Genomic DNA, 15641 nt, shown 5'->3' on the forward strand with positions numbered 1-15641 from the left:
GGTCTCTGGAAAGAGTCACAAGTTTTCATTATTATCTTTTTAGCATTCAGTAAGTGTCCTTTCTGTATTCTTTAGGATAGTATAGCATTCTTTAATATAATATAGTATAATGAAGTAATAAATGAGCCTTCTGAGAACAGGGAGTCAGATGCATCATTCCTGCCTTTGTCAGGGCTTCCCTGCAAACACAATACTCCATCTCTTAGATCAGCACTTCTGAACACTTGAAAATGGCCAAAAGACCAGTGCAAAGTCCAGATCAGGAGCTGGAACATTTTCTGGTTTGATGGCAATTCCAATGCCCCTCCCTGGTCTGCCTGCCTGCATTCTGGACCACATCCACTTGCCAACTGCACTGCAAAGCCAAGCCTACAAATTCTTGAGCACATGTTGGTGTGATGCACAGAACTCCTTCAACTGCTCCAGGTGGAGGACTTGTGCTTCAAATCAAGGTGTGCTTAACTGCTAACACTCAGCAGTGCAAGGGCAGAACAGTTTGTGCGATAAATGTCTGTGCAGCAAATTAAGCCCTGCTTGGAAATATTGCACAATATGGCATCTTGCAAAATAATTTCATATTTATTTGGCATTCTTTATTGAGCAGCCTGCTAGGAGCATCAGTGATGTGTAAAATGCAACACTGGGATCCAAAGCAAACAGCTTTTGCTCTCTCCCCTCACCCCCAGCTGCTTGGCAAGCTAGTGACAGGAATTTTGAAAAGTTTGGGTTGCTTCGTGGCTTTTTATAGTGCTTCTGCTTTTCTTTACCTCATTTTGGTAGATGTCCAGGATCCTTTCCAGTGACAGCTCCTCAAAGTACAGTCTGTCACACTCATCAAAATCCGTGCTCACTGTCTCTGGGTTGCAATTCACGACCACGGTCTTGTTGCCAAGCTGACGCAGCGTGCGGATACTGGAGACAGCACACCAATCAAACTCCACACTGCTGCCTGCCAGGAGACAGAAAAGGGGGCAAAGAAAGGAAGGATGCAGAGAAGAAAACATAAATAGATATTCTCAGCACTCCAGCTTAAAGAAAAAAAAAAAAAAAAAAAGCCAGTGTTGCCTCCTGTCAGCTCAGAGCCAGAAATGTAATTGTCCTCCCGTGGAAATTAATCATCCACAAAACGTGAAGCTCCAAGCACAACAGGTGAGTTGGCTCAGCTGCTCAGGAGTGACAGACCTCTCCAACATGTCTGTCATCCTGTGCTCATAAACACTTCAGTGTGCTCTTGCTTTCCATTCAATCACTGCTGCCTCCCAACCAGTGCACTCCACGATAAACTGACCAGTGGGACAAACTGAGCTGCTGTTATTATAAGACAGAGATGCTTACTCCAGGAAACACAAAGCATTTGCACAGATGTGGCATGAAGAACAGAAGTCTGAGGTGGTTTTTACCCTTCCAGAAGAGCTAAACCAACAAGAAAAGGATTACATCTCAGTGGGTTTGACATTCCTGTACAGTGATTACAGGTAAGGCAGATGAGAAGAACAACACTTCTACGGCCACTCTGTGACCCTTGGATCTTGCTTTAAAGGCTACAGGGATTATGGCAACACTGTGGGACAGGAACATCCTACTGTCCCAAACCCTGAGTGACCACCTTGAAAGGAAAGAGGCACAGAGGGGGCCTGGGTAAGCACCAGGACTTGGTGCCTGGCTTTGGGCAAGCTGCAGCTCTCAGGATTTGGGCAGTGCTCCAGGTTCCAGGAAACACTTGAATCAAGACTTGTGCAAACAGCTACTACCCCACACATTTCTGTGCTCAAACATCTAAAACAGGTACCACAAACAGAGAACGATGCATAAAGAACATCATTCAATGGTTGTGCTTACAGTCTACCCGAAAACCTTGGCCTCATCGTGCTGCATTCAGTCATTACATGATTGTTAAGCACTGATATTACTTTTATATTTCATTGTGTGACAAGATATGTTAGAAATTCAGTCTGTGCTTAATTGCTGCCTCCACCACCTAGTCACAAACTGATGGCTGGCACAAGTCACTCTCTGACAAGCACATAAGTTGTTTCCTCACTTCAGTCAAACAAGAACCTCAAAACATGCCTTCAGTTAAAACTCCACAGAAAAAAAAGAAGAAAATCAAATCTGAACCTGGATGTTTTCAAGACAGGACACCAGATGCTCATTCAGATTTTGTATTCCACTTCCATTTTACAGGTATTTTTATAGGCATAAGAAACCTCAGCTTAGGAACACAATGGTCATCTGGAGCCCTCATCTGACTGCTTCAGATACAATCTGGGAAAACAGCTGAACCGCTGTTAAGTGTATTCCAGGCACAGCCAGTAATGATCACACCCAAACATGGGAAGAAGGGAGACAGAAAATAAATAGTAATACTAGTAATGACTGCTGTAACATGACCAGACACTGCTCCTCACGACATAATTGCTACATCAATACTTGTATGTTTTTTTAACTCACTTCCACATTTCAATCACATTGAGTCTATGTGCACACCTTAAAACTTAGCACTCTGCTGGCCCATGCCAGTGGTAGAAATATATTTATACTGCTTTTAGGGCTGACAGACAAACAAACCCCCTTCCAGGACAGGAGATCCTCTCCTGGGAGCAGGTGAAGAGCAAGGATTGCTGAGGCTTCACGTGTGTAGGAGAGATGTGCCAAAGCAAGCACTGAAGTTCAAGAGTGTGTAACTGCATTGACTCACATCATGTTTCTATTTGGCATATTAGCTTACAAGAAATGTCAAAAAACCCACTTTGGTTTGAATAATTTTCTTTCTAAATGCAGAATACAGCTTTTGAAATGGCCTCGCTTCCCTCAAATATTTTTATTTCTTTGCAGAAGTGTGAACATATTGTTCATATGCAATATATTTTCAGCTATTTTCAAATAAAATTCATAAGTGTTGTTTTGTTTCTTTTTAACCTAAAACTCAGCTTTCAAAAAGAAAAATAATGCCACATGCTTAACTTCCATCCAAATCATTTAGCCTCTTCTAACCTGGAAGAGAGCACTGAGTTGATCCCCCTGAATTCTGATTACAATACTGAAAGCATAAAGGAAAAGCACACTGCTTACTTGTCACCATGATATTTCTCCTGAGAAGCCTCAGCGGAAAATAAAAAGAATGATTATCTGCTGCTGTGGACTGCAACAGGTGCATCTGTGATTGGTCCATGTTGGTTGTTTCTAATTAATGGCCAATCACAGTCCAGCTGTCTTAGACTGAGAGTCACAAGCTTTTGTTATTCCATTCCTTTCAAGCCTTCTGATGAAATCCTTTCTTCTACTCTTTTATTATAGTTTTAATATATCATTTTCTTTTAATATAATTTACATCATAAAATAATAAATCAGCCTTCTGAAACATGGAGTCAAGATTCTCATCTCTTCCCTCATCCTGGGACCCCTTTGAATACCACCACACTTACTTGCCTTCAAAGGATGAAAAAAGTGAAAAAAATCCAAAAAACCAACTTGGCTATTGTATCCAGGAAATATTTTACAGCTACAAGTAATGGCTTCCTCTAGCAGCCTTTATTTAGTAACAACCTCTTCCAAAGATGGTCTTGATGGATCTAATCAAAGCTGCACAGCAGCTGAGACCAAGAACAGACCTGCGTGTCTATTCTAAGCAATGAGGAGTTTGAGGTGAGAAGTGCAAAATGTATTCACATAGATTCTACCAACTTGTGAAATACCACCACCATCCTTTTCCTTTTTTTAGCCATGCCATACAGCCTGTTGAACAGCAGAATCATTCACAAAAAATAAGCCTAATCATGGAGTGCTGCTCCTGATTTCAGTCATCTCAACATTTATGCTGGAGTTCAAAAAGACATGTCCTACAAACAACAACAAGAGTGCAGCATGTGACCTCTCCAAGCCAAGCCAAGCAAATGGATGGAGTTTTCAATTCCAGATTTCATAATCCATCACCAGTTCTGGGAGATGCAGAGCAGAAATATTTCTGAATAACAAGCAATTTTTTCCTTTTCAATAATTGCAAGCTATTTGGAGAGATCCATGGAAAGAAAAAGTGAAAGTCATCACACAGAGAATTCAGCAGTCTGTCTACCCAATACTCACAGCCATGAGGAAACTGTTACTCTGTATAATGATCTGAGTGGGTTGAAAGAAAAAACAACATACAGAGAATTTCTTACACAAAAGCAGCTGAAGAGATCAAAATATTTTCAGTCATCTACACTTACAGCTGTAAAATGCATAGTGACAATATCACCATGAGCTGGCAGTAAACATAGAAGATGGGTATGGGAGCAACAAAATTCTATACAAGGTATGAGGTTCTCAAGACTTCAACATGTGAAAAAATTCCGTAAAATTTTGTGGAAATTACAACTAAGTACCAAGTGAAAAGTAATAAAATTCTCCTGCTTTTTTTCAGGGCATGAAATGAAATCTCCAAGTATAAAATAAAAACCTTCTGTTAGGAATTGATGTCCTGTGCACTGTGCTCTGGAGGTTTTTTCACGTTATGAAAAGAGGAACAAAGGAACCACAAGAATATCTGAAGAAGGCTTGAGGGGACAAGGAGAACAGAGGAGTTGTAAGGAAGATTTACCTATGTGGTATGGTCCACAGCCCAGCACCATCACTCCACAGTCACCAAATTTTACATCATGTTCCTGGGGAGGGAGACGAAAGAGTCATGAGGATCTGTACTCCACAGCACCTAACTGTGCTTTTCAGAATAAACAGTTTCTGGTGTTCGACCCAAATCCAACAATCTCATCCTTCAGGGCTCCAGTCTGATCTTGCTCACTGCAGTGTAAATCAAGTGCAGCTCTGCTGGAATTAGCAGTGCTGCACCCAGACCAGAAGACAAACAGCACTTCTAATATGGCTATTGAAGCTGCCTAAGGACCTGTGGAGTTTCATATAAAAATAATGTTAGGATAAGATAAGGGAAATAGGACTTCTGCATTCCCAGCACCTACCTGTGCATGTACAGGTGATAAATGACAGGCTCTTAGCAACACAGGGGCATTAACAGTAAATGCACTGGATCAGGATTGGAGCCAGAGAAAGTTCCAGGCCTGCTGGAAGGGGATTTTATGTAAAACCATCCAAAAGAATTGCTATGGAGACCGAGGCATCTGCAAGATTTCCAGAAATAACACAGAATAGGGAAAAGAGATCAGAGTAGACAGCAATGAGGCTGTTGTTTCTGAGGGTGCCTACCTGCCCATTGTAGGTGACATAGAGGTAATTAGTCACTGCTGGGTACTCTGCTGCCAGGGTGTCAATCTGTACAGGAAACAAAGGGGCATTGTGACTTGGCCAGTGCAAGATCTTTCCTACATGCAGATTTTTGGGCTCTTTTCTTTTGCCTCTTTCCCTTTCAACTGCAGTTTCACTCCTATTATTTTCCCATCCTATCTTTCTTCAAAAGGAGGTGACCTGAAGTATCCTGTGCTGTTAACACAGCATATGCCTGGCCTTGCCCCAGCCCTACAGTTCAGTCAACACAACCCTCTACCATCTCTTTCTAAGCTGCAGTTTTAGCTCTGCACCTCTTGGCTGAAACACCTACACAGCCCAGGAACTCTCCCCTCCTTGCCAAGGCCCTCATTCTCTAGTTTGTACAGCAGATTACAAAGATTCCTCCAGGTCTTCTGTCCTTTATAACTAAGTTGTCTGGAATCTTCAGACTCTACTCTTGACCCCATCTGACTCCCACACTGAATACAAACACACACATAATATCACTTGGAAATCTTGAGGAGTGGTAGCACAATTACTAAGTGTTTATGTTACAATATAACTCATGCTTTGATAATTACATGGTACACAAAGCAAGAGTGATTTTAAGCCAGCCTTTATATATATATATGTAGACTTTAAATGTATATGTAGACTAATTAAATGGCACACAAAGCAAGAGTGATTTTAAGCCACCCTTTATATGTAGTTTTCAACAATTTCTTATGCAATTAGTCACAAGAGAGCCCAGAAGAATATTTTGCCCATGAGGCTGTTCAAAAACTATTTGTGTCAACTACTCGTGGCATGTTATACTTGGTACCTAGTCCATCTGGGTCACCAGCAACTGCTGAAGTTTCCTGAATGAACATCTGAAACATTTCTACAGAGAATACTGAACAGGGAACAATATGAAAGCAGTCTGGACATGAATTTTTATGTGCTATACCATTTAAAAATCTATCCAAACTTCAAGCACTTCCAGGAATCCCCACTGCCTGTCCAAACCCTTGTGAATCATGGAGAATGTGACCTTACATCATTAGCACCATGTGTCTGCTGCTCATTACTGTTGCTAATACTGTGACTTGTACTTCATGGCTCCATATGCTTTGAAGGCACACAGGCAGGCACAAGTGGAATGACCTTATTAAGTGAACCTTGGCACAAAAATCAATCCAGCACTGCAGTGCCATATGCAGCTGAGAGAACACAGTGCAAGACCAGGCAGTTTCTGTGGCCAGGTGAGCCACAGAAGAAAAACAGCAGCTGGAGAACAGAAAAAGACTTGGCACCTCAAACTGGGCCTGAGGATACAAATGAACTCTTTCAGAAACGTTCAGTAGTTTAGGTTTGGTGGGTTTCTTTTTACCATCTTTAAGGACGGAAAACCAGCTGGTGGCAGTTTAATACCAACATACCTTAAATGCAGCAGCCAGCACCTAGTGACACTGCCATGAATACCAGATGAGCTCATTAGGCTCACGCTATCACAATGAATAGCAAATGAACCCATAACAATAGCACACTTCAAATAAAGTATTAGCCTGTAAAAATTTACTACCAAGAGAGAAGAGAGATGCTCACTCTCCATGGTCCTACCATGGTGGGCCAGCATTTTCAGCCTTTTCCTGAAGCCACATGTGTTTCTCCCTCAGCCACAAAGAATTTGAACAAGAATATTCTGAGTGTCTCTTTGAATGTTCATGGCATTACACTGATGCCTGCAGTGCAGAATGAGCAGCTACATGGGTGAAACTGTTCTCCTCACATCAACACCTAAACTCCTGAGGATGTTAACAGAGCCAGGGGTTTCTAAAGACACAGAGACCTCCTGCCACTCTTGGAAGCCCCCAGCAGGCCCAGTGATGTTGCTCACATACCTGTTTCACCCAGGGCACTACATCCTTCCTCAGCCTCAGCTCACGGCACTGGACTTCAGTCAGCCTCAGGCACTTCCCAATCTGCTTGTCAGAGAACCCCATCTGCTTGGCTCTCCTCAGTGTCTCCTCTGGAATTGTTTTGCTGGGATTAAATAAGAAAAACACCTCTGCATGAGGCTTTACAGGAATAACTGGAAGATATATGAGTGCTTCTGTCTCTACACTGCATAAAGTTGCTATAGGATCATCCATGTGAAAGCAAGAAAAGGAAGAAGACTCAACATAAAACATCTTTTTTGTCCTTGGTGCCCCACACAAACATATCTGTGGTAAAGTCTGCAGGCAGACTGCAAGCAGTAGGAAGTAAAACATTTACTTTTTGAGACAGGAATCAGTGCCCAAACCTTAACTTAATATCTCCCTTACATCCTCTTAGTCTAAATTTTAAACCTAGGCTTGACCAGACTGGGCCGGACCAATCATTATGCATGTGCTTCCACCTCCTGCCTCTCATTGCAGCTGCCCACTCCACTCAAAGGCATGAAATCCCTGAAGCTCTGGGATGGAATGGAGCCATTCAGAGGCATAACTGTGCCCTGACCCTGTGACCACCATGCTGAGCTGGAAAACACAATTTATCCCAACCAAGTTTTCTTCCTGTTGTTGAACATGTTCTGCCTACCCTCTGAAATGGCCAAAAAGCATCTCACTTCAGAGATGGGCAGCAGAAATGCCCTTTAGAGGCTCACACACAAGGTAGGTTTTTTCTTGTAACAGTCTCAATAGACCCTTTTCCATATCTTAGTGTTGCTTCTTGCATTAGGCAAATGGAGAGGGGGCATTGACCAGGCAAAGCAGGGGTACCTTTCTGATTTCATATTTACAACCAGGGTCTCTCAATACTTCCATACATTTTTGTTCTCCTGGTTTTGCTTTTCAGAAGTACTGGTTTTGCTGTTTATTTGAAACACATTGCTTGTCCCCTGCCGTTTCCGAAATCAACATTTACCTGACTATTTTGCTCTTAATTTTTTTCTTCTCCAGTCCCTCTTCATTTACTCTACTCTTTTCTCTTCTACTCTTCATCCCACTTTGTTTTGACTCCACCCTTACAGTTTCTGCCTCCCTCTCTTTCTGAGCTCCTTTTCTAAGCTTAGCTTTTGTAAAAACATAAAAAAGCCCGTATTTTTATCAGTACTACTTCTTTACATCTTCATTGCCAAGAGCATTCTTGCCTGCCCAATAAATCAATATTTTATGAGCAAGCAAGTTCTGAATAAGGAAAATGGAATGATTAACAAACAAGAAATTTTCCTAAATCAGAGTTTTTGAATTACGTCCTTTGCTTGATGGTATTTTAAAATAAATACTATTATTTTATTTGTGTGGGAGAAGACTGGTAAGGCCATTTCATTGGAACATGTCAGGAAGCTGAAGCATGAAAAAGAGTTATGGGACTGGATTTTCCACTCTGGCTTAGGCATGGAGCAGCTCTGCTGCCCTCAGTAAAGTCAGGCTAGTGTGAAACACATGAGAGTCCCACAGGTGTCACACCAGCTGTCCTGAGAGATGCACTGGGAACCAGAAACTCTTGGGTTCAGATCCCTGGATAGATAGGATTTGTCCATCTTCCCAATGCCACCTGCCTCCTTGCCCTGGAGTATGCAAAGAGAGCACTCCACCTTCCTGCAACCAGCACAGGAGAAAGGGAAAGCTGGTGAACATCTGCAGGAAAGAAGCACTCACAGCAATTCCTCTCCTCTACACAGTGCCCCAGCTTGGCCCCACAAACAGCTTGCTCTGCCCTCAGGGACTCCAGGCAAGAGCACCATCTACACCCTGGATCTTCTCCACAACCTGCACCACATCACTGTTCTTACCCCAGCAAAGTCTCCTCTTCCTTAGGGTCAGAAGGGAAATTGTGGCTGCTCCATCCCTGGAAGCGTTCAAGGGCAGCATGGATGGGGCTCGGAGTAACCTGGGCAGGTGGGAAGTGCCCCTGCCCATGGCAGAGAGTGAAATGAGATGAGCTTTAAGATCTCTTTCAACCCAAGCTATTCTATGATTCAGTGAAAAGGTCCTGCCTAATCCAGCAGGCTGAGCTGCTCAGTTTTGGATTTCCCAAAGTAACACCCACTTTGTGGCACCCTGCTGTATTAAAAATGGTTGCCATGCTCCAATACTTCTACCAGAAACTCCTCCACTCCTCCTCAGCCCATTCTGCTTTCTGATCCCAGCTCAGAGGCAGGACTTCCTGCACAAATCATGAACACCAGAACTGAAGGCACAGATGTGTGTTTTACAGAAGCAAACACAGCAAACTCCACCAATTCTCTGTCAAAACTGATGCTAGCAGTCACTGGCTATTAAGGACTCAGCCTCCTTAGAATGAGTGAGTAGACCTGATGACCCCAAGAAAATGAGCCTCTTTCTGAGCAGTTTACTCCCTTGCCCTCCCTCCCCTTCTGCCTCAGGAACACACATAGCTGGCTGTCATTTGATTACTGTCAGAGACAGCAAATTGCCTTCATTTGCAGCTTGTTTTCATTCCATTTCTTGTATCTCATTATAACAATATCATTCACTGTCACCCTCCCTCCCAGCTGGGAGGGTAGAACAAAAGCAGTGATTATTTTGCACCATGATTCATTTGCCTTGGGCTAGCAGCTTAAATTAGGTTAGGCCACTCACTAATCCATGCAGAAAGGTAACTAGTTTTTTACAGAAAAACCACCATGCAAAAGAGAAAAGACAAGTTCCTAGAGGGGAAATGGAACCATGCATTTTTTCCACGCACTTTTTCCTCTGCCGCTCCTAAAGCATGATAGAAGAAACCAGCAGAATTGGTCCATCATGTTTAATGGGAACTGAATCAGAGAATTGCAAATCCTCAGCACTGCTATGGAAATCAGGCTGCCTCTCTACAAGTGCTGGACACACGTTTTCATAACTGAATAACTCCCATTTACTAATCATGGTAATTTTTAGCATTTCTGTCTCAACTTTCATGGAAATAATATAAAGAAACATGCAAACACTATGGTAGGATGATGTTTATCTTGCAGATAGCAAAACAGACATGAAGGGGTTAAGGGCTGACAATTTTTAAGGGGCAATTCCCCCTTTGATCGGCGACAGCTCTTTAGACAAGGTAGAGACACTAAAGCCAGCAAGAGCAGAATCAGGCTGATCTCTTTGAATATTTGACAGCAAATAACCCCTCAAGCTCACCAGAAATCCAGCACTAAAAGATAAGACAAAAATTCTCAGTCCTGGATACACCAAATCACATGACCCAGTCTTACATCACTGCCTCTCACTTTCCCCTGGAGCATCACTCCCTTTTCCTACACAGAGCAAAAAGTCTTCCAAAGATTAAACCCCCTCACTGGCTTAGAATGAATTCTGAAATGAGGGAAGACTAAGTGACCATGATTTCAGACTTCTATAATGCTCCTCTTCCTAACTTCTGCCTTTACAAAATGCAAGTCAGGAGTTTTAGAGCTTCAAACCCAGACAATTAGACTTTTGCACATTGCCATGATTATTAAATGGCTGTTCACCTCCTCAAAAAATTGTAGTTCTCTGCTCATTTTGCAGTTTATAAACAAAACAAGCCTTTCCCCAACCTTGCTTGTGACTGTTTCAGCTTCCAGTGTTGATTTGTAGTTGCTTTTAATTTAAAATTCCATCCTGTCATCTTTGGAACTTCATCCATTCACTTCTTCAACAATAAACAATAAGAGAAAATGGAATAAATTCTGCTTAATGAGGAAATTTTCACCTGGCACAGAGAACCTGGAGAAATCTATTAACTTACTGGAGGAACACTGACAGCATTGAAATTATTAGGAGACCCTGTTCACTTTAGCAGAGCCCTCTCTTCCACTTGACCAGCTTTCACCTGACCAAAAGTGAGCAGTTCAGCCCACAGGTCTTGCACTCAGCTCCTCCCATATTTGAAGAGATTTAAGCCCAGACTAAACTTAAACCCAGCTTTGCTATAGCAGGCAGGGAATCAAAAGTAAGAACTGCTAGAAGCAAAATGCATTATACCCAGTCCTGAGAGAGCTCTTCCTTTCTCAGCAGTCACAGGCCTGAAGGTTTCAAAAACCTGCTGAATTTCAGGCTGAGTTACGTACAAAAGTATGTTCTCTCTCATTTCCTCACTGTCCTGCTCTGCTTCAAGGATCCTAGTGATTTCCTTGATTACTTCTGATGTTTTACAAGATTTTCAGCATGTTACAATTAAAATAATGAGATCACAGTATAAATTCCCTCCCTGCTCCTCTTCTCAAGGAGACAGATTGTTACCAGTTTTCCCCTCCTACAAAACTCACGAGATGACCGACAAAAAGATGTCAAAGGAGTGTTTAAGGAAGCAGGAGCTGTAAACCAACAAATCTCACTCACAGAGCAATTGTCACTCCAGCTCTCTGCACCTTTAACATTCTGGTCCCTGGGCTAATAAATCTCATTGTGGACATCTTGATTTAAGTAACATGAGCCTCACACTGTGCCCTAAGACCTGGATGACTCACTCACAAGATTAAGTGAACTAAAGCAGCAGCTTGCACCAAAACACAGCCGAGAAATGGGTTGTAGATGTTTCCTGAAAGCCTATTTTCCATCCCTGGTAAAAGAGAGCTTTGAGGTCTTTGCTGGGATGCCACAGTACAGACTGCCCTGCTCCTAGCATTGCACATACTGGTTACAGAGGCTCCCCAATGGCTTTTTAAGGCAACGCCTGGATATCCCCTGCATCAAGGAATACATACATACTTCATTTTCACAAATGTTCAGGTGCTTTAGAAGAAAAATATAGCTGTGAAATTATTACCCGTGGCTCTACAAGACAAATAGAAAGTATCTTATGTTAGATCCACACAAAGCACAAACAACAATGCTGAATACTGCTTGTATTTTATTCTCCTTATGTACTGCATTCTGAACTTGTTCCCAAACCTTTCATGCCTTAGAGTTCACACAGAAGACAAAAGTAATCTTTCCAGTTAGCTAGAGAGGAGCACTACAAACATGTCAGTGACAACTCCTCAAACTGCATAAATCAGCACAGCCTCATTTCCTACCACTGCACCTGCTCTGCTTGATGCCCACACAAGTCCTGAGTGTGTGTGACCTGTCCCCAAAGCACATAGGTCAGCAGAAACTGCTGCTGAGAAAAGTGGGGCTGCAGTAGGCCCTGTTGAAGAGCCCAGGTTATTGATGGCCTATCTGAGTTTCCCTCCCTGCAGTGCTTCCCAGCTCACCTGCAGGTGCCAGGTATTCATTCCAGCACCTGTATTTCTGTGCCTACTCCAGCACAGTCATGCTTCCAACAAACAGCTTTCAAAGCACACTTTGCAGGTGCCATGGGCTCCCAAAAGCCTTTGCAATAAACAATTCTCCCATGGGTAACTGAGCAGAGCACCCAGCTACAAATGCTGGGCTAAAGTGGGTTTGTACCCTCCCACTTCTGTCTTTCCCCTCTATTAACCCAAGTCTTTTTGGGTTAGTGATAGTCAGGACTGCATTTACTCCTTTCAAGCACACAACAAGCCAGGAGGTGTTTTCTCACAACATGCTCAGAGCAAGGATATATCTTCCTTCAAAGCATAAAATTATCAAAATATGATGAGTGCCATCATTTCCCCCTGTTAGCAGGCTGGCTAGTTCAGTATCTGCCAAAAAGATGTTTTGTTGTTTCCATGAAGGTTAATTTGAAGAGTTGAGATTTCAGGTGACAGAGTTCAAGTCACTGCACTGCCAGTCTTTGAGACTTTGGGCAAGCTCATCATCTCTGTGCTTTGCTCTTCACAATGGTGGTTTATAATGCTCCTCTTTCCTCAAGTGAATTCTACTTTACAGCCGTTAATCAATATTGAAATGCTCCTCTTTGGGCAATATATCACACTTCTGTCTGCTGCAAGATGGCTTCCCTGGGTTTTACTTGGATTTTCTCCACCAGTGAACATGACCCCACTACTTCTACATTTCCCCCATCCCTAGGAGCTCTCAAGTAACAGCAAATACAATTAATTGCAGGTTCCATTGCTACAGAGATACCTAAGTGACTTAGGAACACAAGTCCTATTGATTTTCAACAAGGCTTTTGTCCCCATGTCACCTGGGGCTAAGTGATGATTTCCCCATGGCTGCCTACCTCTTTACCTCTATTTAATCATGTTTGTTGTACATCTCCTTGCATACAGCCACTGTTTTCAAGGATCCCAAAATTAGGAACAAATATAAATAATCATGGCTACATGCAAATAAATCTTCACTACAAACAGTCAAAGAATAGATGTAGATTCCAAAGAGGTTTTCCTTTGCACCTAGGTCTAGTCAAGTATGCCTTAAATGTTATTTTTAAGCCTGGGTTTCAGCCATCCTCCTGGGGATGCTTGGTATCACTGGACCTGCTTCAAATCTGATTTGCACAGGACTGAGTCCATAAGCCTGGCCTAAAAGCAACATTTCACTCCTTACTACCTCAGACATGGTCTGTCCAAACTCCCACCTCCTTCATGAGCTGTCAGTGTGATGAAAAGCCAGGGGGGTCTCTCTAGGCCCTTTTTCCCCTTTTCACTCACAGGATTGGCAAGGCCAAATCTAGGGAAATAATTCCCAGATAATAGCACATCCTATTGCACTGCCACTGCTTCATACAGCATCCCCTATAATGCACTGACAGCATGGGATGGTGCTTGCTCCTTCCATGTGAGTGTGCACAAGTGGTTTTATTTGTTTATGTGCATGGTGGAGAAGGTTGAAGTTAAAATTACACTGCAGGTATAAAGGTAATTGGTCAGACAACAACAACAACCCCCTCAAATGTAAGCTTCCAAAATAAAAAATATGTAAGGTCACAGGAGAACCAGCAGAGGCACATGTTTGACATGTCTGTGATATTACTTGCTATTCTCACAAGTACACTCAAAATGGCTTTCTTTTCCCAGTTCAACTCAGGCCATTTGCTTTCCTGCAGCCACATCACATATCTGAAACAACTCCTTCTCCATCCTATAGGGCCCAGAGGCAGAAATGGAACCACTGCTGCAGCATGACAGAGCTTTACAGTCCCACCCAGCACCAGGTCCAATCTTTAGAAAAAAGTTCAATGGGACAAAAGTAAATGGGGCAGATGGTGCTCTTCCCTGTCCCTACTGTGCCTGCAAATGGCTGTCCTTGCCTCTACACCACAGAGGCAATACATTTGTCTCTATTAATTTATGTTTACAAACATTTACAGGGCAGAAGTTTTTCCCTCAGCACTGCATTATCCCACAGAGCCTCTCACAGGTGTAAGCAGATCCATTGCATAGATCAGTGAGGTTTTCTGCTCACCTCTGAATCCCTGCACATGGCAAGGATGCAAGACAGCATGTGGTGTGTGAGAGCTGCTTCCTGAACTGCTCTCAAAGGCCTTCACCTGCCTCTGATCCCCCTTCCCCTTCTGTGTGTCTCACCCACTTGTTCTAGCTCTTAATTTCCTCTTGGCAGAGACCAGCTCCTTGCTACCAGTCTCTACAACAGCTCTGCAGGGGCCAAATCAAGACTTTTGTTACTCCAACAGCATCCAAAACCTCACTGCAAAGAACCCCCAAACCAACACAGAGACAGAAAGGAAGGGGTTGAACCATCCAAACAGCCTGTAACCAGCAGCAATGCCCAGGAACAAGGCAACTACTTCTGCTTCTGGGAACTGTACTCTAACAGAAAGATTTAAAGCAGTGATGGCATCACCCCTCAATTCTTTTCAATTGGAAATTACTCTGTAGCACAGGTAGAACTCATGCCAGGCATGCTGGGGACTGGAAACAGCTGGCTGCAGGAAGAGCACATGTGTGCCAAGTCTCATCTGCATCACTCAATTAGCTTTCCCCTGGCTACAGTAGAGATCTGGTTTCTGATGTGCCTCACTGGACTGGCCTCTTAGTTCAAGTCCCAAGTGTTCTTCCCTGGCTCTTTGCCTTTGTGCCTTCAATGTAATGCAGCTGGACAGTCCATCCCCTCCCCTCCTGTGCTGGCTGGGAGGTAAGACAGGTTTCTTGCAAAAGTATGAGCAATTCCAGTGGAGAGAAAATCTGCACTGGTAAGTGAATGAGGATAAGATAATTTATACGTTCAGCCTGGAAAAGAGGAGGTTGCAGGGTGACCTAACTGCAGCCTTCCAGCACCTGAAGGGAGCCAACAAGAAAGATGGAGAGAGACTGTTTTAAAGAGCATAGAGTGACAGTAATGTCAAATTTATTTTTGCCTTTTTTTCATTTAGAAATTATCTATATTCTTCTACCCATCATAGTATTTGTAGCTAGTGTTTTACCTACTCTATTAGACAGTAAGACAAAATCAATTCCTCAGCAGCTCCAAGCTGTGGGTCCAAGGTTGGATTCTCTGTAAAGCCATGGTTGAAACTCTCTCTGAGACATTTTCATCAATTAAGTTTAGTTCCTATCTAAAAAAGGGGGGAATTCAAAGAGAATTGAACCAGGGGGAATAACCTTACTACTTATGTCTCTAATTGGGGATTCTTGT

General features: G+C 42.9%; 1 protein-coding gene across 1 annotated transcript in view; it reads right to left on the minus strand.

Moving 5' to 3' along the window:
- Positions 1-15641, minus strand: part of CPS1 (carbamoyl-phosphate synthase 1) — a 90931-nt gene that overhangs the window by 29565 nt on the left and 45725 nt on the right. The window contains exons 22-25 of the mRNA XM_030952492.1: positions 7104-7245; positions 5200-5265; positions 4580-4643; positions 768-949 (exon numbers count right to left, since the gene is read on the minus strand). Of these exons, the coding sequence (XP_030808352.1) occupies positions 768-949; positions 4580-4643; positions 5200-5265; positions 7104-7245 (454 nt within the window). The remainder of the gene's footprint in view (positions 1-767; positions 950-4579; positions 4644-5199; positions 5266-7103; positions 7246-15641) is intronic.

This window comes from Camarhynchus parvulus, chromosome 7 (genome assembly GCF_901933205.1).
Source record: "Camarhynchus parvulus chromosome 7, STF_HiC, whole genome shotgun sequence".
NCBI classification, from domain to species: Eukaryota; Metazoa; Chordata; class Aves; order Passeriformes; family Thraupidae; genus Camarhynchus; species Camarhynchus parvulus.